The 22,727-nt window shown below is 41.5% G+C and overlaps 1 protein-coding gene across 20 annotated transcripts in view; it reads right to left on the reverse strand.

Moving 5' to 3' along the window:
• Window positions 1-9,558: 9,558 nt before the first annotated feature.
• The window catches only part of FOXP1 (forkhead box P1), a 387,258-nt gene continuing 374,089 nt past the window's right edge, over window positions 9,559-22,727 (reverse strand). For all 20 annotated transcript variants that reach the window (XM_057422837.1, XM_057422843.1, XM_057422851.1 and 17 more), the window contains 2 exons: window positions 20,376-20,542; window positions 9,559-14,523 (listed from right to left, as the gene is read on the reverse strand). In XM_057422837.1, the coding sequence (XP_057278820.1) occupies window positions 14,379-14,523; window positions 20,376-20,542 (312 nt within the window). In that variant the 3' untranslated portion in view covers window positions 9,559-14,378. The remainder of the gene's footprint in view (window positions 14,524-20,375; window positions 20,543-22,727) is intronic.

Below are 22,727 nucleotides of genomic sequence, written 5' to 3' on the forward strand. Positions count from 1 at the left end.
GAAAGGCTAGAAAATTACAGGTTTACTGACATTCTGCTCAACCTTACCCATTCTTTACTGAAAAGAGATAATAACTATCTATAGGAGAGCTGTCTTGCGGCTCCATTCATTCCCTTTTGCTAGCCCAGCTGAGAGGTGGTATAATATAACGCACACTGGCATCTGGCACGTCATTTAATTACACCTTCAGCTTGCTGGGAAAATGTTTGAAGTGTCAAGGTAAGCAAACTATAAAAATATATTTCCCCTGCTACAGGGGAGCTCCTGCAATGGCAAGCAGAGAAGAGAGGGCCTGCTCCAGCCACTACTCTGGGTCTGTTTGAGGAAGGTGATGCATAAGACTCTAATCCATGAACAATTATTGCTCTTTGATAAGACACCATCTGCTTCCAGCAGTCTGGGTCCCATTCCCCACAGATACTTGAGAATTCTTCTCCAAATAAGCCATTGGTACAACAAGAAAACAGCACCACCACATCCAGTTAAGTTGTGCCTTCTGGTATCAGCACGCAGTGTGCCCCACTCCTTTAACAAAGAAGAAAAAAGAAAGTGAAGGGCAATAAAATGCAGCCACCACCACAAAAGCCCGGTAGGGCTTGTTTTAGCTCATCAACCAGATACGCAATCTGCTCAAGAGTGAAAGGCTGCTAGACATCAACTATAGTAAGGCTAATAGCAAATCCATGCTACCAAACAGTCCCCAACCAACAGTAACTTCCACCCTAAACTGATTCAAGGAGCTCTTTTAAAGAGCACAAACTAAGCAGCAAACCAATCAGGTGTTGTATTTCCCTAATTAAGGCCTCCATTAGCCAAGGTGAAGTCTAAGCACCTGTGAGGTAGCCAATAGTTGAGGACTTTCAGGTTCTTGTTCCTCCTGCGCTCTGTTTGTAAAAGAAAAAGAGCCCCAAACCTAAAGCTCTCTAATTCCAGAGAGGCGTGCTGAGACAGTTGCCCCCTCCTATTGTGATGGGAGTACTCCAATGGATTTTGTTTAAGTCCTGCTCCTGCAGCACCCTTTTGCTCCACTCCACCACTGCTTTCAACTCATATTTAAAAGCTCAGTTCTCATTGTCACTGCTGTGAAATAAGATCGGCCTCTCCATCAGTGCTTCTTCTGGGCCTTGTTGCTGCACACAGGAGGCACAGGAGCAGATGGAGGGGGGAAGTCGCACCCCAGTTCAGTCTGCACCGTATTAAAGCTGCAGATAACCTCACCACTTGCTAAACCAAAGATGACCCCTGAGCTTTTGACCCTACGAGCCAGTGAAACAAAGCAGAATGCGTTAGGGCTGAACTTGTTACAAGTAATTGAGGTGAAAGAAATAAATCACTTTTTTTTTCTCTTTGTGCATTGAGGGGGGTAGGGGGAAAGGAGAAGAAAGTTCAATGCAGATATTAGTCACCTTGTTTTGTTCTTAGCAATGGAAATTTCTCAGAAACCAAAATAAAGGTTGTCGTATAAGAATCTAAAGAGAATAAAATTAGCTAGAAGCCACATCCTAACTTTTAAACCCACTGTATGAATGCAGGTGTCTGCAGCTGAGCATGGTGGTTTTGTTTCAGCCCATCCGAGGTGTGAGTCACTTTCATCAAAAGAGGAGGATGCCCTGATCTGTGTGTGAGCGAGCGCTGGAACAGCAGCTGTTGAGCAAATAAAAACATCCATGCCAAGGATTGTAAGGATGGAATTTATCTAATATGTAAAAAAACACCTGCTGTAAATGAAAAATTACACCCACAACCACCTGAATAAGATAAGCACACGATGGGGGAAATAAAGAGACAGAGTTATTATTAATTTGTTGGAACTTTTGAACCATCTCTTTTGCATCTCTTTGGCAACACAACAGCAGGATGCTCTAGGAAATAGTACTCCTTGCCCCAGACCTGCTCAGTAGCATTTATTTTGTCTGAGTGATTTTCTTTTCTTTGCTAAGTCTGGTGGAGATGAAAACACTAACCCAAAGAAGATAATTAGAAGCTAAATGAAACCACATACAGCTGTGCTACTACATCCTAATGAACATGCAAATATATACATATGATAAGGACATAATGCAGTCTGGCTGCCTTGAGTGGTTAGTGCAGATTTCCAAGAGCTGGAAATGCTATTGATTAGAACCGAGCTAAACTTCCTGACTTCAAAGATCAGCCTCAATATAATCATCACGCAGCATACGGGAGCGTGGCTGCAAGGAACTGATGAATAATGGCCTAGGGACCTGAATGCTCACACATAGGATGTGGGATGCCCTCTGGGCTGCTGAGTGCAGGCTCCTTGGCAGCAAGGACCAGTGCCATAAAATCCTCCCCAGCATCCTGGCATAGTCAGTCTTGCTGTCAATTAAGATTCTGAAGTTGTGGGGTTTAGCTGGGATATTTACTTTTGCCTTCCCACCTCGCTTGGCAAGATGCTGATATGTGGAGTACACATTCTGGGGAGGACCAGGGCTGACAGTAACATGTATAAGTCAAAGCTTCTGGGATCCTGTAAAAGAGAAGGCATGAGCAGCATGGAGAGGTTCTCCTCTGAGTGTCCACACATCCACATGGAAGATAACCAAATCAGATTTACCTTCTGTAGTTCAAAATGAGAGTAACTCTGCATCCTACCCAGAGATGAGATGAGTGAATCAGGGCTCATCCCTGCACAGAGCAGTTCAGTGGAGGGGACCCAGTCCTCCCCACTGCCCCCTTCCCCAGGCACATCATGAGGGAGACGTTACAGAAACAGAACAAAGCTCGTTCCTCTTCCATGATAGCCAGAGAAAGGCCACAGAGCCTTGAGGATGGCCATGGCTGGGAGAAAAACCATGGAGAGATGCAGCACAGTCTCAGGTCAGGGCACTGGGACAGGACACTTCCGGAAACCAAATTTGTGCTGAACACAATGGTTAGTGCATAAAAATTAATCAAGTACTACAATTACTTGCTTTATTCATAATACTTAATGGTCATGTAATAGGAGTTTTTATTCAGCAGTTAAAGTTCATAAGTGCAGGTTTTACATGTAGAAAGGTATTATGCTGATAGTTTAATTACACACCTTTCTGCACACCAAAGGAAATGGGTTATGCGGGTTTTATAATTAAAGAAGGACTTCTGAGGGGAAATGAACTTTGCAGTTAGCAACATTATATTTGATGTTTATCAGATGTTTTTGTTTTGAATTTGCCAGCACTCCATGGTGTTGTAAACAGGTGAGAATGTTCCAAACTGCATGAGGTGTCAGGGGGAGGCTTTGAAAACGCAGCATAAAGTAGCAGTGTTTAAAAATAGCAAGGGTGAGCATGAGGCATAAACATCATGTGTTTGGAAGGCTCTCCAGAGCTCTGCCCATGCAATTATGTACAGCAAAAGTCTGTCCAGTACGTCTAGGAAACAGGCAAAAAACCCAACCCGAACAAGTAAGTGAAAAATAAACCCTCGTCCTTGCCAAAATAATAAAAAGTTTTCCTTTTTATTTTTCTTCATTTTGTTTTCAATAAATTTCATGGCCAGTGAATGTAATTTTCCCCTCCTGCATGCCTACAAAGGCAGCAAAGCCAAAACGGCGATGGATGTTTGTGTGTGCGTGTTTGCTGTTGGAATAACAGGACTACCCTCAATACCGAAGGCAAAGGTGGGCATGAGCCACCGACAGGTCAGGGCCAGCTCCTGTCTCTCTCTGCTAATGTGGATAACTGTACAAGGCATGTGGTGTCAGGGAAGTCAATAGTCCTGGGCCTCCTCCCTTTTCAGGTTTTAAGAGCATAACTTCATTGCTACATACATTTGAAAGCGCACCAAAAGCATACGTGGGTATACATACATATATATGCATTTATAAACTAGCAGGAGAAATCCATTTTTCTACCATAGTGAATGCACAGACAAGAATTTTTCTTAAGTCTAAAATATTTCAAACATCACCAAAAGCCCCTCCACTCGTATGATAAGAACTGACAGGCTCTTATCGTGCCCAACACAAATGAACAGTAACAAGTGGGTTGAACCAAAAAAAGGACTTTCCAAAAACAATAAGCAAGGGCAAGGCCTGAAATATTTTGAGTACGCCCTTTCCTTTCTGGCAGGGCTGGAGAGCAACTGCCCTCAATGTTATGATTTGCTGGTGAAGGTGGGGTCCAGGTGATGGCAGACGGTGATGCCTGAGACAGGGCTCCCTTTGCTGGCAACAGCCTCCTTCGGTATTCTGGACCCACCAGCGACATTTGAAATCAGGCATCTCACATCCAAGTACAGTGGAGTAATTTCAAAACCCTTTTAAATTGGAGCAGACACTCAATAATTACAACAGGAAGAGTTCTGTAAAGGGTGGATCCAAATACAACTGAGCGGCTTTTTTTTAATTTCATTGGCCAACTGCATAAATTAAAGACAATGAGAAGAACTGTAACTGTATTTTCTTATTAAATCCATATACTTCGGCTCTGCTCGTCGTTGTTAACATACTGTTAGAAGAGCTGTTGCTGTATGTTTCAACCCCCATCCCACAATCAAGCCCTTGCTGCACTGTTGTGGATTTTAAATAGTCACTTGCTTAAAAATAGAATGTGTTGTTTTTTTTTTTTTTATTTAAAGAATAAATAAATCTGAATACAAACAGGTAAAAATCAACATATGCAATTGTCAAGTGTCGAATTCAGCTCCTCAGTTTGAATTTACACCGCCTGGTAAGTGGGGCTCACAACGCCATTGCTACCATTTGTGTGAGTTCTCCACCCTGGCAAAAGCTGATACTCTTCAAGTATATGATTTTTAAGACTAAGAAGAGTAATTATAATAGGATTAACAGATTTCTCCCCCCCACTGCCTCATATCAGAGAAAGTATTATACCAGAGTTATGAATAGATGTGTTTTTACTGTATATGGAAATGTATTACAACGAATGTATGCCTCAAAGACGCTCATCATCCATTGCATTGTTTTGTAGAAGCCACTTCTCTCATGAAGGGCAACCACATGTGAAGGCAAAGAGTCCAAGTAAGTGTTTGGTAAACATCTGAAAATGAGAGACAAATAGCGCCGGGCTATCGTGCCATCTTCCTTCAAACACCCACTTGAAAACGACCCAATTCCTTCCCCACAAGCCGAGCCTGGCTCCCTAAACCAGGAGGAATCGCAACGCTGGTAAACTTGCAGAAATATTTTTACAGTTTTATTAGAGGTTTTAATTCAGTGCTTTATCTACCTCTGTTAGTCGCAAAATAGCTTTAAATATTCAAGTGGTAATTAATGAATCTTTTATGTTGCAAATCAAACATTTTCATCTGTGCCGTGGTACGGTGGCAGCGAGAAGGAGGGGTTTAAAGTGTAATTGTTTCTCCTGTTCCCCTCGCAGTGCTGAATGCCTCTTTACCCTTTATTATATCATTGGCTTTTGCTTCAGTTCATCAGCACTTCGCCACATCTTATCGTTCGATATTTGCTGTCTATTTTATTATTTCTTTTTTTCAGCTCAAGATTTCTTACTGTGCCTTTGCCAGAGACATTCCTAAGGAGATGGAAACTGTCTGAATGTGGAATTTTCGCATGAGTGCAAAATAATAAAAAGCATGTGTGTATTAAAAAGGGATCAACTTAATGGGAAATGAGCATTGGGTTACATTAATATTCTATTACAGTAAAAATCATATTTAATAAATTTTCTCCAGATTTTTCAGAATCTTACTGTATTTTTCTAAGTCGTATGCCAATCCAAAGAAACAGTGTATGTGATACATTTGATTTATGTTAAGTAAATAACCTGCACAGCCCATTTTTTGGTTAGAAAAAAAAAATTGTGTAGAAACACACACCAGACTGAAATGTGTGCTTAGTTTCCATCTGCTAGGAGGGAATAGTGTTGGTCTTGTGCAGCAGAAAGCCTCTATAAACAGTATTCTATTTTATTGATGCTATATGTGGATTTTTATGTTTTGTGGCAAGAGCAGGAGAACGAAAACATTGTAATTTACCCTAAACCATAAAATTATACTAGTACTAAAGTAATTACTTCACATATTAAAATACAGTTTCCTTTAGTTTCCTTTGTCATCACATAAAACCAGGCGCTGAGCGCTGCAGCGCAAAGGGGCCAGAGCTTTTCTTGCCTTCACAAAGGATTGACACATCCTTGATCGTACACTATATCACCCGACCCTTGTTGTTCTGTGACCCTAATTAATATTATACTCAGTGACATTTATGTATCAGAGCAATAAGCTAAACAGGAAACAATTTATGTCACCTAAAGCTTTTTAACAAATCGATGCAACTATTTGTAATTGCTTGTTTCACAAGATTAAAAGTACTCAGCCTTGATCTTCGCCCACAGTTTTGTGGCCAACATGACCTGTGCTTCCGTTGTAAAATAGGAGTGTTGGTGATCAGCACCTATTTCCATCAAGTAATCCATATTGCTAATATTTCTGGAATTTTAATGTAGTTACAATTTATAGCCGATCAAATGTGGTTACCTAAATTGCTGTTGCTAGTAGACAGTTTAACTGTCTTTATTAATTACAGTATAATTTAATGTTTGAGTACAGGCACTTGTGTTGGTCATTTTTACAGCCAAAGCAGTTACGTGCCTTATGACAAACCGTTTTAGCATTTTCAATGGAAATTTGCTAATATGATGAGTGATAAAAATGTCAAACTCTGGTAAATAATGGTTATTGCTTTGGCTGGAATTAATCCTTGAAAGGACTGTTACCTTCAAATTAACATTATAACTTGAAGAGAAAAAAATATGGTTTTTAGGCTTCTCAGGTGCATAAAAAATGGCCACTGAACTAAATAAATACGCACAAACCCCCACAAAATGTGGGGTTTTTTTCTTTTCCTTCAGGGAGACAAAGAAATTTCCTGTGCAATAAAAAGGCAGGAGGGGCTCTTTTTTGTTAAACACCCCAAGGCGATGTTGTTTACCATTTCCAGCTCAGGTGCTCTGAAGATCTCTAACGAAGCCAGTTAAGATGGGGCAAAGAGAAGGACTTTTGCTAAGTCTCAGCACTGGGGGTTGGGAGCAAACCTGGGTGCAGACAGCACAGAGACTGCAAACACATGTGGGGGCCATGTCCCACCACATCGGGTATCACCACCGGTGGGGACAGAGGTTTGCTCCCACAATGAGGATGAAGAGCGCTTTGACCTGATGGCACAAACCACTGCAGCAAGGAAGATGAAAGACAGCCCTGATTAGCACACTATTAAACGAACATTTAACATCATCATTGAAGACTGAGCCTGATTAATAGGTCAAAAAGGGCTAATTAGACTTTGTTGTGAGGAAGGGTGTGTATGTGTGAGCACCAGGCATCGTGAGTCCCTTAAATTAGTCCAATAATGTGATCGCTGCCCAAGTTAAATGTCACCGTTCAGATCATCTGCAGAGAGCAGCTGGGTGTGCATGGAGCATGTGCTCCCAGGCCTCCAGCTCCTCCGACCCCACTTCTGCTGCTTTTCCCTCCGGTATAGGAGAAACCCAGGAAATCTATGCACTGGCTCCAGTTTTCTTTGGAAACTACTCAGAGACGCATTGCTTCACCCCTGACCATAAAAGTGCTTTTCAGCTGCGGTGGAAAACAGCAATTCTGACTGGAAAAGGTATTTCCCAGCTGGCTGTTGCTGGTGAAGGAAGAAGGCATTCTGTGATGTTCCACAATACAGCAGCCAAGGAGGAGAACGGTGATTAATAACACAATGATGATACAGAATGTTGCAATGAGCCAGGCTCCCACCCACTGCTAGAACCATAGCATCATAGTTTGGGTTGGAAGAGACCTTCAAAGATCATTTAGTCCAACCCCATGCAAGGAGCAGGGACATCTATCTTCATCTAGATCAGGTTGATCAGAACCACATCCAGCCTGGCCTTGAATGTCTCCAGGGATGGAGCACCCACCACCTCTCTGGACAACCTGCGCCAGTGTTTTACCACCCTCATTGTGAAGAATTTCTTCCTCAAGTCCTCAAATCTCCCCTCTTTTAGCTTAAAACCTTTAATCATTGTCCTGTCACAACAGGCCCTGCTAAAAAGTCCTTCGCCATCTTTCTTACAGGCCCCTTTTAAGAACTGAAAGGCCACAATAAGCTCTCCCTGGAGTCTTCTCCAGGCTGAACAACCCCAGCTCTCTCACAGTGCAGTGCTGACTCAGGCAGAAGGGAAAGGACCTGATCCCGCTCCTCAACTCAGCACCATTTCTCAGCACCATCTGCATTTGGCACCCGCCCCAGCAGCAATCAGAGGCCACAGGAAGCTGGCAATGACACACAACACACTTGCGCCTCTGAGCTATCACCTCCGGAGACCTAAAATACCCAAATCATCTGTGATGGCCTCATAGCTCATTGCTGCTGGTGACCTGCATGGGGATGCACTGTCCCCAAACAGAGGAGCTCTGCTGGGGCTCGCTTGGGTTTCTACTCCCCTACCGAGAGCTGACTTTACCATGTCTTGGAGACAAGAGCACTCCTGATGGAACACTGAGCACGTTCTGGGCTCAACAGCCTCTGCCTATGACTGACAAAGAAAAATTACCCCCCAAAGTGGGACCTCATCAGTTTCCTAAACCTCACTTCTGATAAACGTGCAGTACACAATCTACCCCAAATTTCATTCTCTATATTTTAATTATTAAAATCTACCAGTCAATACCATTTTGAGACACATTAGAATGAGTGTGCAAAGATTTCCCTCCCCCCCCCAAAAAAAAAAGTAGTTATCTGGTATAATTTTATGAGAGAATATTTTTATAAAATCATTTGTACTAATTTAAGCATTTATCATTATATGCAAAAAGATTTCTTGATGAGAATATTATAGACGGTGCATGTTTTTGACATTAGCATTTTATTTGGATGACTAATCTTGCAGATGTGAAATTTTAATGAATTATTCATGAAAAATCTCTCCTCTGAAATTTCAGTTTGCTGCTAATGCTAGTTATTAAACATTTTATTTTTCTTTATAAAACTTGATGAAGGAAATAAATGTGTGCTTACTCAAAAGAAAAGAAGGTGGGTATTTCCTTTCAAGTTTATCTTGGGTGACAGCGTGACCTGGGACTTTGCTCCTCATGGTTTTGTGGACCAAGGGGTTGATTCTGCAACCCCCTTTTCACACATGTATAACGTGTATCCAACCCTTCCTACCGAAGCCAGCAGTGCCCATTAGGGCACCACACTTGAGAGCCTCTTGAGCATGAGGCCCCAAACCCCTTCTTTCACACTTTCCCCTTTGAAGTCATCCAATGAGAAAGCAAATACCCTGAACTCCCTGTGAGCCCAATGGTCAAACAGCAATGGGCTTGCAAAAGCAGATGAATTCTTTGGATGACAGCATCTTCCTTGCTTCCAGGGCTCAACCAATCGCCCTGTCCAGACTGGCCATGAAACCACCACTACAGCATCTTGCAATTGGGGGAGACACAAGGAGGGCAATGAGGCTGTCCATGGATGTGCTGGGACACGGGTGAGATGCTCCATGTGTCACCGCTGGGGGGATGTGAATGGAAGTCATTGGCAGAGGAGGGGGAACAAACCAAAAACTTAGGACATGGCAACTTGCATTACCAGTGTGAACAACCAGCATTTTTATTGCATTTGAGAATGCTATAATGTCAGTAATTAGTACTGACTACACAACATTTTTTATTGTCTGTATCAACAGACATGGAATGATGGAATTACAGTTGATGTAAGGAATGAGTTTCTTTTATGCCTTATCAAAAAAAAAAAAAAAAAGAAAAAAGAAAAAAGAAAAAAAAAATCTTGTTACTGGCAGCACATACACACAAAGCACCATGCTAACAGTCTGGACTGTACCATTTTCATCAAGGCTTATGGGTAGAAGATACTTGTTTACCTGTTCTGGGCCCATTAAAATGCAGTCCGTAACTGCAAATTCACCTCGCAAGACTAGAATACTAAATGACTTCGGAAACATCTAAAAACTCACTTGGAGTTCATTAACCAAAGGTACCAAAAGATTTCAAAAGAGTTTAAACACATTTGGTGGTGGGTTTTTTTTCCATGCTATAATGAACGTGAAATTATTTGCAATCTGAAAACTACAATAGTTCAAAATTATTTTTAAAAACTTTATATATATATATTTATGTATGTATATATATAAAATATCTAATGATCTGCAACAGTTGTACAACCAGAATCCCTGCCCCGGCCTCTTCCCAAAGCGGGAACTCCAGGAGAGGGGAGGTGCAGGACCTACAGCGGGACTCTTGCGAGTGAGAATCAAAAAAGGTCATTTTTTGCGGTCACTTTATTCTACATAAGCCTTGATTTTTCATTTCACTTCGAGTTGAATGCAGAAACCCAACAGGTTTTACATTTACAAACTTGGGGTTGTTGTTTTGTGGACAAGGAAGGCTTTGACTCTCATTCCTGACAGCGATTTACCTGATACATGGTACTACTTTCATAATGTACGCTTTTCTTTGAGAAAAAAAACATGTAACAAATTGTCTTTACATCTTGGCACCTTGTAAAGTTTTTTTCTTGTTTTATACAAAAGTTCAATAGTTTGACACTCCCCGTTATTAATCACTACTTCACTGATAAACTTTGAAAGTGTGACCCTGGAATTCATCATGCAAAATATTTACTGCAGCAGGAGAAAAACAGTTCTTTTTTTTTTTCCTTTTTTTCCTTTTTTTTTAATGATTTTTCTTTTTTTTCCTTTCAAATAGATGAACTTTGTTTAAGACAGCCAGAAAAGGCAGTGGTAAGATGAACAGAAGGGGTGGGAAAGTATCAAAAAAACCAGCTTAAACACAAAAACTGTACAAAAACGCTTCAATCAATGATAACAGGAGAAAAAAAAAAAAGAGAAAAAACTCTGTCAACTATGTTACAATTTAAAAGCTGAAAAAAAAAAGTCAGGGATTTTCTCCCACATGTCAGCAAACGTCATCCAATATTCTTAAAGCAAGGATAACTAAATAAAATACATGTGCAGCGTATTCTGCAATTCCATTACATACAGTAGGTTTTTTTTTCTTTTCAAAGCTATTTTTTTTTTAGTATAGTTAATATAAAGCAGTTGCACAAAAAGCAAAAGGTGTTTTGACAAACAGGTCTGCATTTATTCCTTTTGAGGAATGATATCTAAAAAAAAGGACCTTTCCACCTTTTCCTCCCTCCCCGCCCTCCCCCCAAAAGACAAAGGCTCACACAGACACAGTGGGATATATATGTACAACATAATAAACCCCTCCCTAAAGAAGCAACTGTATATCCAAAGGGATAGAGAATCAGAATTGTAAAAATCATAGTGAAGTTTGCTTGATGTAAAGCCTGAGATTTTCAGTTGGTTCTTCTGCAAGGCTGCGACACCTGCCAGATATGTTAAAATCTAATTTTTTATTTCTTTTTCTCTTTTTTTTAAGTTTTTTTTTTGTTTTTGCTACAGTCTTTAGACTAAGCATGCAAGACATACAACTAAGTGCAACTGAGTGAAATGTATTTTTTTTTATTTACTCATTCCCTAACAGTTTGGACTGAGGTATGCGTACTAACAGTTTTCTCATGCTGTTATCTTTACTCATGTCTAGCTACACATGCTGAGGATGAACTAATCTACCAGATTTTAATCCCCTTCTGAATCCCGAACTAACCAGCAAACCACTCAGTTTAGAAGCACAGGGCTCAATTCTCATGATCCCCATCTGGCTACCGCCGGCACGTCACGAAGCTGCCTGGATATAATTTAAATGAAAAGAAAAAATGTTTCAAATGACCACAGACTGCCCTTTTTTTTTCTTTTCTTCTCTGTTTTTTTTTTTTTTATGTCTTTTGAAACAGAAAGCAGAGTTGAGTTTTTATCAAAGTAACTGCCAATAAAATTTCTTGTACCAAAGCTTATGAGTGGACAGGAGTGTTATTTCCTCATGAAAAATGCTGACCAAAAAAAAACTGAAACAAAACTGAGCAAATGTGCCAAGATCAACCAAAACTCAAGCAGTCATCCTAGCACAGTCCCGGAACAGAAGTGGCACAGAATCTGCAGAACCAAAGACCAAAAAATTGTTTTTCTTTTAATTCTAGAAATACTATTACGTTGTCCAGGTTAATTGTGGGAGCTTTTCTGTTCTCTTCTGTCTTTTATTAAACTGTCTCCTTTATCTGATACTCTAATCTTCCACAAAATAACTGTGTCTTTGCTTTCTCCAGCTCCCTTCTCATAGCTCCACCAGTAACACTGATTCCTAGTTTTAGCCTCAAAAGCTCTCCTCGATTCCTCTTTACAGACTTTCATTTTGGTCACTGTAAAGAATTGCAAATAAAAAGTAATAACTTTGGTTCAGACATCTACTTGGACTTCTAAATTTTCTAGAATAAAGGAGCAGTTTCCCTCTCAGGTTAGCAATAGCCCACATCTTGTCATTTCCCTCTAAATTCTTCAACCTCCTTTGATCAACAATAAGAGGATATTTGGCTTCATAAGATAAAGCATATAACAGAGAACATAATTTACGTTTGTGTAATATCTTTGGTAATTTTAGGAAAAAGAAAGGTACAAAGAAGAATATAAATTAAGCTCTGAAAGGCTTTTTGAAATAATAAAAAAGCTACAGTCCTACATAAATAAATGAGTGATGGAAAGTGGTTGCAGAATGAAAATATTTAGGTGTTTGGTGACCAAGGTTTATTGACCTATCACAACAAATTTTGTATGTCATGTTTGCTTTGAAGAGCCTTGCCAGTTTTCCTTAACAAGCGAATTCTCTCCTGGATCTCCTGTCTCCTACGGCGAGGTTTCCATACTGGCTGGTGTAATATTGCATAACAATCTTAACTGCAGTACTGGATTTGCACAGCTGAAAATTAACACTTTTAGCATTAGTGGGCCTCTGTCCTTATTAACTCTGTAACAAGTACAATCTGAAATCTAATTTGTATTCAAACAGATTAATGCCACCAAGCAATTCTGAGCCGATGTTTAACCGTGAAGCATCACCATGTACAATAACAATTTAATGAAGTCATCTTTCCAAGCACTATTTGCAAATGCAAATGCATAAGAAGAAAAAAAATATAATTGTAATAATAAATGTATAGGTGCCCATCTCTGTAATCTTAGATATTCCAGAAAGATTTGTTGACCCATTAGAACTCGTGTTAACCAACCGAGAACCTGCCACTGTACTATTCATCCTCTAACAAAAGTGAACTGTTGGTGCTGCATATATTTCTTTGTGCTGTTCAATTTTGTGGCATTTGCTAATATTCACCATTGCTGCCAAAAGAAAAGTAATAAAAAAATAATCAAAAAACCCAAACAAAAAGAAAATATATTAAAAATACTGCTTTGTGGAATGAATCTGTGTTGCTTCCTACAGTGTTTCTATGTTCATCTGTCATTCATTCTCATTCTTGCAGTACTTCGTTCCTCTCTCTCCGTTGGACAACCCTTCCACATGTATCGTGCAGCATTTGGGACCTTTTCAAAAAACGACAACAAAAAAAAAAAGGAGACACCGAAATGGAATGCTTTCCATAGCTAAAGAAAACATGGTGGCATCTGAAGGAAACTGGAATGAATGACAGAAAAAACTACAAACAATTCAATGACATTCAGCTTCGTATAATAAAAACACCTATTAACATTCATCACAAAGTACAGAAAACGTTGAAGCCTCTGAGAGGCCCTGGGCCCAGATGAGGCCTGAGGTCAGAACTTAAAATGGTAGAGGAGAAGTGGGGCGGGGGAATAAAAGCAATACATTAAAATGTTTGGGATAATTTTTTCTTTTAACCCCTCCCCGATATACACGCTCACACGCACACACACATATCCACACACGTGCACACACAGGCCTTCCCCATCCCAAATGGAAGCAAAAAAACAAGGAAAAAAAAAAGGCAAAAAAAAAAGAAACCAACCAAAAAACAAAAATATGGAGTAAAGGCAGTGATAATCAACATGCAGTACTGTGCAAATATGTTGTCCATTGGAATCCTTAAAATCTGGGCAAAGACTTGATCTGCAGTTCAGGTGTACATGCTCAGTTTGATGTCCTCAAATGTCCAAAATTGGCAGGACCTGCAGTCCACAGCTGGCTGCTAAATGCAAGTGAATCAGTTTAGCAAATTTACAACACTGATGTTGACTGTAAGAGAGGAAAATCCCAAGTACCAAACAAGTCCATCCAATGCACAGAGTACAAATTCCTTTTTTCAACAAAAAGTAGAAAAATCAAAAATACTCCCAAATGGGATACTTGATGGCACTAAGAGTTAACATATTTCATAGTTGTCAAAGTGGACTGAGAATCCTCCAGACTGTACAATAATGGAGAGATTTCACAGCTAAGTTTTGACGCGTTTTTCCAATCTTCATTCTCAGCATTAACGATGTCAGACATACTCATTCTATGTCCTCATTTACAGGTTCATCTTCATAATCTCTGTCATGATCGAAATCTGGACTGTGGTTGGCTGTTGTCACTAAGGATAGCGGGCCTTCATTTTCATCTGGATCTAATGGTTCTTCTTTGACATGCACGGGGTGCCTGGAAAAACAAAACCATGGTCAATCAGCAAGCTGCTCGTTAAAAAATTTTTTTCACAACTTGATTTGGGGAGAAAGATATGGTGGTTTGGGGGTTCAGACTTGATGCATCAGGTCTAAGAGCTCCAGCTCATCAAGGATAAGACCCTCAGCTTCTGCACTAGCCACTAAAGCCGAGCGAAGGCTACACCACGCAAGCAGTGCGCAACTTCCCTGGGAAAACACTCTGGGAGGAGCGCCTCAATTGGGCTTCCGCCTCGGGATCGAGAGAAAAACGCTCTCAGCTGACATATTAAGTTAATACAATCTTTGGATAAATAAGCAGAATAAGCACCCGAATGGCAAAGCAGTGGTTTGCCAGTCTGCCGAGCCAGCAGAGGCTGGGCTAATCATCGCGCGCTGTGTGTGCAGCGTCTCTCGTTAACATGCAGAACCTGTGAGGCAACTCTCCAGAGGACGACCCCAAGTGAGGTTCTATCATTAATCAACTTCAAGCAAACACAGCAAAGAGACACCATGATACATGCTTTAAACTCCAAATTAATGCATATTTTTACAAACTGTCAATAAGGGAAGAAAAGCCCTGCCAGGAAACACAAACAGAGAGGAAAAGGCTCGCTCAACACAACAATATGATAAGAAAGCACAGTCCTAACGAGAATAATAACACTGTCAGCTGTAAACAAGGCAGAACATGATCCCCAGCTCATGGTGGGCACAAGGATGTACTAAAGAGATGAGATCTGCCAAATTTCTCACTACAGCATCGCACATGAATAACCCGCGGGGGAACGGGGCTTGGTCATTCAAAACGGGTATGATAACAATTGAAAATTGTTGTTCGTAAATCATATTTACAACAAATCCTATACAAATACAAATTACCTTCCTCCCCCCCTTTTCTTTTTGTTCAACAGCTTTTGAAATGTAAAATAGCCATGTGAGTCAATAGTGTCTTGTTGCTGGGACTTTAAAGGAAAGTAGGATTTTATTGACATTACCAAGTATTAATAATGCGACACAGCAATGGAGACCCTGTTTGCTTCCTAAATAATTGATGTTGTAGGCAATCCCTTAAAATAAAGTGTTAATGAGTTCAAGTCCCACTCTGTCTCTCATTGAGTTGATATCCACCTCCTAGAGTCTTGGGTTTTCTCCATGCAAGCTGACTTAACCCTTTCACATAGGCTCTGTGAAACCATGATCTGAAGCGCAAACCCTCCTTGTAAGAACTTCTCTCTTGTGCAGCTTTCCTTTAAAATGAATGATTTAAAATAGCTGCATTTTATTTTATGGTCTGTGTAGATAGGAACGACAATACTGTTTGTACTCTGCTGCACTGGTGGACAGCAAGAATAAATCACCAAACAGACAAAATGGGCTTGGTAGCCGTGTACAAGCCAAAGGTACTCTGCCTACTGCAAATGACCCTGGTGAACCAGTTGTACCCCTGCACAGACTGCGAAGGTGTACCACACCCTGCTTATTTATTTTGACTTGAGTTTAGGAAGCATCTAACATGCTGACTACAGACCTCTCTAAGGCAAGCTGTGAATGCCTTTCAAGTCCTTACATATTTCAACTTCTTGAGTTGTAAAGTCAAGGAGATCAATACTTAAGTATTAACTGCGTCTTCCAACCCATCCGACAAAGGAAGAAGTGATGCAATATCCATGTACACGGACTTTTTCCTCTCAAATTATAGAATCAGAGAATGGATAGGGTTGGACACATGGCCTATCAACATACTCTGGGAGCAGAAAGGTTCCTCTGCATGTTGCATAATTTTTGCAAAAAATACAATGAGAGATATTGCTCGTACAGTTTTGACCTAATTATTGAAAAAGGAGGGGTAAAAAAACACTGGGACGAGATGATTCAAACATCAGAGGTTAGGAATTAGCACAAGCACAGCAAAAGTCTCACGAGCAATCGTCACCGCAGAGGTGTGCGTGTGCTAACTGTCCTGGCGGCTCGTGGCCCTCATGAATGTGAAACCATGCTGATTACCTGCAACTAGGCAAACTTGTATTATGAATAGGCTGTGGGGCCCCTCACTTGGGAGAAAACATGAAATGAAAAACAGAAGAAAAAGGGGCAGAAAGTGCCTACACACAGAGATGGATAAAGTGTGTGCTACCCAGCCTTTATGGCAGTGATCTCTTTTACTGCTGCCTTAACTTAGAAGTCCTATTTGCTTGTTTCTGGCTTTGATGCTGCTGCTGGGCTTGTGGATTTTGTGTTTTATTTTTTAAAAAAGTATTATTTTTGAAAATGCAAATGAGAAATTTTAAAAGGAGAGAGGAGAACACACGCCACATGCAGCAGAGGTGGCTTTGCTACATGGACCAGAGTTTGCCCAAAGACTGCATCCCACCACCTTCTGCTTGGCCGGGGGGCAGAAGTGAATCGGTGCTAGCAGGTAAGTATATTAACCACCTGAAACGCTGTGAAAGCTCTTTCAAAGGTCCCTGAACCTTTCCAAAGCAAACTCTTGCCCCCCTTCTGGTTTTGTTATGAAAGCAGGTGAAACCAGGTGGTTTTAACTGAGTTTCTCTTTGAGTTTTGGTGTGGTTCCCACAAGTCAAAAAAGTCCAAAACTTCAGGAGTGAAAAGCAAAGCAAGCACTCAGTTGTGAAAAGGGCCGTCTGACCCCAAGCAAGACAAAGCCAGGAAGGGCCAGAAAGCCACGGGGTGGCACAGCCACGCCAGCCTCCTCCAGCAGCTCACATGTCACACAAACACCAGACAGCGCGCCTGCAAAAACTCCATCCCCCAAATGAGGAGGGTACCTGGGAAACACACCCCCCCAGGGAGAGAGCTGTCAGGAAAACAACAACAAAAAATCAACTCCTTGTGTACTCTGTCAGCTGTAACCACAAAGTAGCGTGTGAGGAGGAAACCTTACTGAATTCATGATTTTGCTCAAACGTTTCACAGCATCTGAAATAAATAAGCTTAAGTAAGCTCAAGGGCAAAGGGAGATGTTCGTATCTCTCAAGTTAAGCCTGAATCTCCGTTTACCAGCTCACCAAAACCCCAAACTGGGGAAGGAAAACTTCCTTTAGATAGTGAAGGATTCAGTTTTCTGAAATACAGAAAAGGTAAATGCTGGCCTAAGCAAAAAGGAAAAAAAAAAGCTGAGGGGGTGGCGGGCAGAGAAAGAGAATTAAAAAGAAAGGGTTTCCCATTTCTGTTTTCGTAGTAGTAGAATCTCAGCACATTCCTTTTAAGAAGACGCCTAAGACTCCAGAAGGGGTTAACAATAAATAACCTTGCTGAACACAGATTCCCCTTCTTTTCACATCTGAGTAATTCTTTTGTTTGTCCACTCTGGGAACAGAGGAGTTTTTAATAAAGCTGACTGTTGTTTAAAGCCACTGAGTACTGGTGGTGCACACAGCATGGAGTAGTTTGCTTTGTGGCTACCTTTGGAGCATATCAGGATGAAAGTGTTATGTCCCCAAGCTGTAATTATGCGACTACTTTCTAGTGTTTCAAAAGGAGGGAGAGAGAAGGGGGAAAAAAAAGGAAAAACCTAGCTGTGGTTCAATGTGTCATAAAAAGGAAACAAATGAGCGGTAATAAGACTTCAGCTAAAGTGTTAGACTTCTTAGCTGTCATGTTAACAAGGTCCTTTAAACCTTACAATAAAGTTTAAAGCTTGATTTCTTCTAATACACTGAAATTGTTTAAAAAATAATTTGCATGATGACAAGGAAATCTGTTCAGAGAAAAAAATGGAAAATGTCATTCGCAAAGCAGGCTGACGGGAAAGAAGAGGTTGCACAGCGTCTGGAAATTTGCTGTTGACTCATGACTGTATTTAGTAAACAGGGTAAAACCCCGTGATGAGTGAATGGTGTTCTGGCTTTAGATCCCTTCGAACTACTTAGAAACACCATTTTAAGGGGAAGCTCAGCGGCTGCTATTGGAACATCACCCGGTCACATTTTACTTAAGCAAAAAGAAATGTTGAGCAGAGAACACATATATTATCAATTCTGAGAAAATGAAAACACTCAGGAAACAATCATTTCCATATTACAACAGAAAATTGGATTTTCTGGTGAATAATGAAAATGAGGCATCGCTCCCCCTGACCTCCTCTCTCTCCAGTATTTGTTCTGTGCCCCTCACCTTGGTATCAATGTGCTAAGAGATGATTATTAAGTGCAACAAAGGCCACAGCTATGCACAGTTCTGGAAGATGTCCTAGCCTGTTTCAACTCAGTTATTTTTCCCTCCTTGCAGTCTCTTCAAAGACAACGAAACCTTAGGTGAAATGAGAAGCGCATGAACTACACTAGCCTTGAACTTGCTAAAAAATAATTACTTGGATTAACACAACATCATAAACATTCATCCCTGTCTGTTAGGCCAGGAGAAACCCTTGGGAGAAGTCTTGTTTCTGGAGAAAAGCCATGTCCCCCCACTCCTCCTTCACTCCGGCCCTACATGGTCACGGGGCAGAGGATAACGAATTGTGACTAAAACTGCCTCAAGATGAATCTGTTTGTGAGGGACAGAAAGTGTGTCATGCAACGCTACTTTGGAGGGAGATAATTAATACTGCACAAACAACCACTGGAAAAGCTAAACACGTTATTTGAATGTTTTGAAGTAAATGGCAAAAGACAATGTTTAAATTAATTATTAATTAAAAATGAATGTTGCCATCTTTAAAGTTGTTTTTTTTTCAAAGCACTTTGTGCACTGATTTAAAATACTGCAATATCAAAGTACCCAGAGCCTCAGATTTCTTCGTGCCCCCTCCCCTCTGACAAACACATTATGCAGGTGGGAAACTTTTTTTGCCATTAAATGCTAATTAGTTTCACAACTAATTACAATCACGGTATTAGGTTAATGTTTTTCTACTTTTTGATTTAGACTTACTTTTGTAAATCCCTTATTCAAATTACTTTGAAGTAAAAGACTACAAATTAGTTCTCTTTTTAATGTGTAATGTGAGTCGTAGCAATCCAGCCAGTAATTTTACAGCCTGTTGTGAGGAGCAGAAAGGCAGCGTGGCTCTTGCGCACGGTTGTTCATATAGGTACCCAACTGCTCCAGAACTACGAGACTTATAAACGCCGGCTTCCTCACCAGCTGCCAATTACCCAGTGTGTAATGTGAGGGGAGGGGAGAGTTTACAGCTTTGCAAACTCACTCCATCACCCCATAAATACTGAGCACACCCATTGGGGCATCACACCCTTCCTGCCTTACCCTTTTCCTGCTCCAGTTTGCTGCCCGGGTGCCATTCACGTTGAGCAGGGACAGCGATCCCCTATTACTTCATGTGGTTATATATGCCCTCATTATACTGCTGTCTGTTGCTATAATGCTCCTATTAATTTTCCTTTTGATATTTTAAGAGCAACCTATAAATCAAGCAGACCTTCACATGTGCCATCATTAATGCTTAGTAAGGCTGTTGTGTGTTGAGTGGTTCTTTTTAGACCCACCAAACAAGCCCATTTCCTACCCCTGCTCCACTGGCCACACTTGTCGCATGGACCAAAGGGGAAAGAAATCACATTTTTTTTCTCCAAGAAACGCAGTTGCCTATGAGATTTTGCTAAGCTTAAAAACAAGAATTGAGAACGACAATTTTACAGCTCTGTGTGCTTGTCTGACTGGATTGAGCTGATGGGTTTTATGTGGAAACTGGTAAACAACTGTTTTACTAAGAACCTAAAAGAATCTAAGCATGTCTCCAAGTGGAGATGTCTACTCTTGCTGCTTCATCCATGAACCTCACGAATCAACCATGAAGGTCTCCAGAATCACACTTCAGCAGACCATAAGACAACCCTAGAGCCACACGCATGCCGCTGCTGTACTTACATTGCTTGCATAGGGGAACGTCCTGGACTACTGTCACTCCCGTTACTGTTCGTATGCTCCATTGCACCATTGAGCTCTTCCCTCATCGCATTGGCTAAATTGCCCAGAGTGGGATTTCCCATGGAAGCAGTAGTGTATAGAGGTATACTGTTCTCAGCCATTGAAGCCTGCCAAGGACACAAACACGTATATGAGAAGCCATGACTAACGTTTTTATACATTGTACAATATGCTCACTTCTTCCAAAACATTCTCCACATTTACATTATTTGCAATTACCAGGTTTTAAAATATTGTGCTTTCTGATAGGTATTACCCTGACTCTACTAAGGGAAATTTAACATCACTTACATCTGGGTTTAAGCATTCATAGCTGTATTGGTTTGTGAGAGGACAGAGCTTTCCATTCCCTATTTGGAATTAAACCCCCTGGAAAAAATAAAACGTCCTTTTCCTATTTTCATTTTGCAAAATTATGTTTGGGGCCTTGGGGTTTTTTTGTGGCTTAGGTTTGGGTTTTGTTTTTAATGAAAAGGGGAAAAAAATCAGGACTTGCTCAGCTGCTTAACTTTGTACCAGACCAAACGGGCACGAAGCAGGAGGGCAGCGGTAACGAATTTGGTTTTCTTTGGGACCCAAGTGTGAACCAGTGGTTAGCATTAACTGGATCAGTCAAGTTGTACTGATCTACCTGAGAACTGAACCAGTCCATGTGAATTTTTTAAGCTTCAGCAACTCAGCTCTTACCTTGGCTAATACAGACCTGACCATTTTATTTCCATTTTAACTTGTTCTAAAGAAATGCCATGCAGAGGCACACTGGAGTTAACTTTCTAAATGGAAATCTTTGTAGGAAGAGAATGAACTGTTAAATATTTTCCTTCTGATTCCCACCGTTCTGCCTGCTAATATTTACTGTGTGTCAGTATTAGCTCATGCTGACGGCACAGTCCTGTGCCCACTGCGGCAGCGGTGTGAGTGCAGAAGCCCCAAGCCCTGGAGGAGCCAAGTGTTTGGCAGGGATGGGATGCGCAGCTTTCCAAGGCCGCAGCGCCCAGGGACCTGAAGGACATTCAACCATTTCACCCATCCCAGCTGGATCTGACTGACATCATCCACAGATTTCTGAGTGCTGGGGAGCCACAGACACTGGCTCGGCAGCGCTCCACCTGCTCCAGAGGGAGGTCAGCCGGCTGCAGCAGCAGAGGCAAAAACTCCATCAGGCTCCAGGTCTGTGTGATGCAAACCCTGCCCATGGGAGGAGAATCCATGCAAATGTACTCCATGCAAATGTACTCCCCACCGAACCCTCTCGCCTGCTCCTAATTCATGGGACAAAACTCCTTGCTTGCTGCTATCTGAGCCAGCAGAGATGTTCACAGGCACAGGCAGAGACCGGGCTGAGGACAGGGAGGAACGACCAGCACTGACTGCAGCATCTTCAGGAGCATAGCCCCTTTTATTCTTCCTTATGCTGACCTCTCCATGTGCAGCCCTATGTGCCACAGATGATTACAAAAGCTATTCTAACAGGGAGGATTATTTTTATCTTCTTGATTCAACAACCGGCAAACTCATTGTGATTAGGGGATGCAAAGAATGGTTCACATTTCCTGCACTTGGCAAAATAATGACTCAAGTTCTTCACCCATAGTGATAACTTGTAATTGCAGTAAAGCAATTTACTGGGGGAGAGGTGGGACACGAGGAGTATCAGCTATAAAGATAATAAGAGGGGAGGGGGGTGCTTTGGGAGCCCCCGGTGACCCGCTGGGAAAAGAAAGCTCTGGTGAGAGCTGGAGTCCCTTCCACACACAGAGGGGAGAGAGCTGCTGCTTCTTCCTCACACAAGGGAGTATGTCAGAGGGGTCTGGGTGAAAGAGAGGGGCAGCTCTGACACCCCACAGGCGAAGAAAACCAGCCTGCCATCCCAGGGATGTGCAAAGAACCAGTCTTTGGTGATGTCCCCAAAAGACTAGGGAACACTGCTCCTTAATTATTAATTGGGCTGAACACAGGCACTGGCAGGTAAAGTGGCTTTGTGTCCTAAGAGGAAGGTTGCTGCCCAAGCGAGGTCTGAAATGCCAACATGGTACCAGCCACCAGATGGATTCACCCAAACGCCTGCACAGCATCTGAGGACCTGCTGGGATTTTGCCTCAAAAATCCAATGAGTGGGGAGAACAGAGATGAACCTACTGGTATATTTTCAACCAAAAAAGAGGCCCTGTCCAGTGCAATGTATATTTTTCACCCCCATTTATTAGAGGCATCACAGTGGTAGCAAATATGGCCCAGGCTCTTCTCTCCATCAATTCGGTTCACAGGATCCTATGGGGGGTGGGCATGAGT

This window comes from Pezoporus wallicus, unplaced genomic scaffold (genome assembly GCF_028554395.1).
Source record: "Pezoporus wallicus isolate ANWC-B61680 ecotype Strahan unplaced genomic scaffold, APGP_CSIRO_Pwel_v1 contig_7073, whole genome shotgun sequence".
In the NCBI taxonomy this organism is placed as follows: Eukaryota; Metazoa; Chordata; class Aves; order Psittaciformes; family Psittacidae; genus Pezoporus; species Pezoporus wallicus.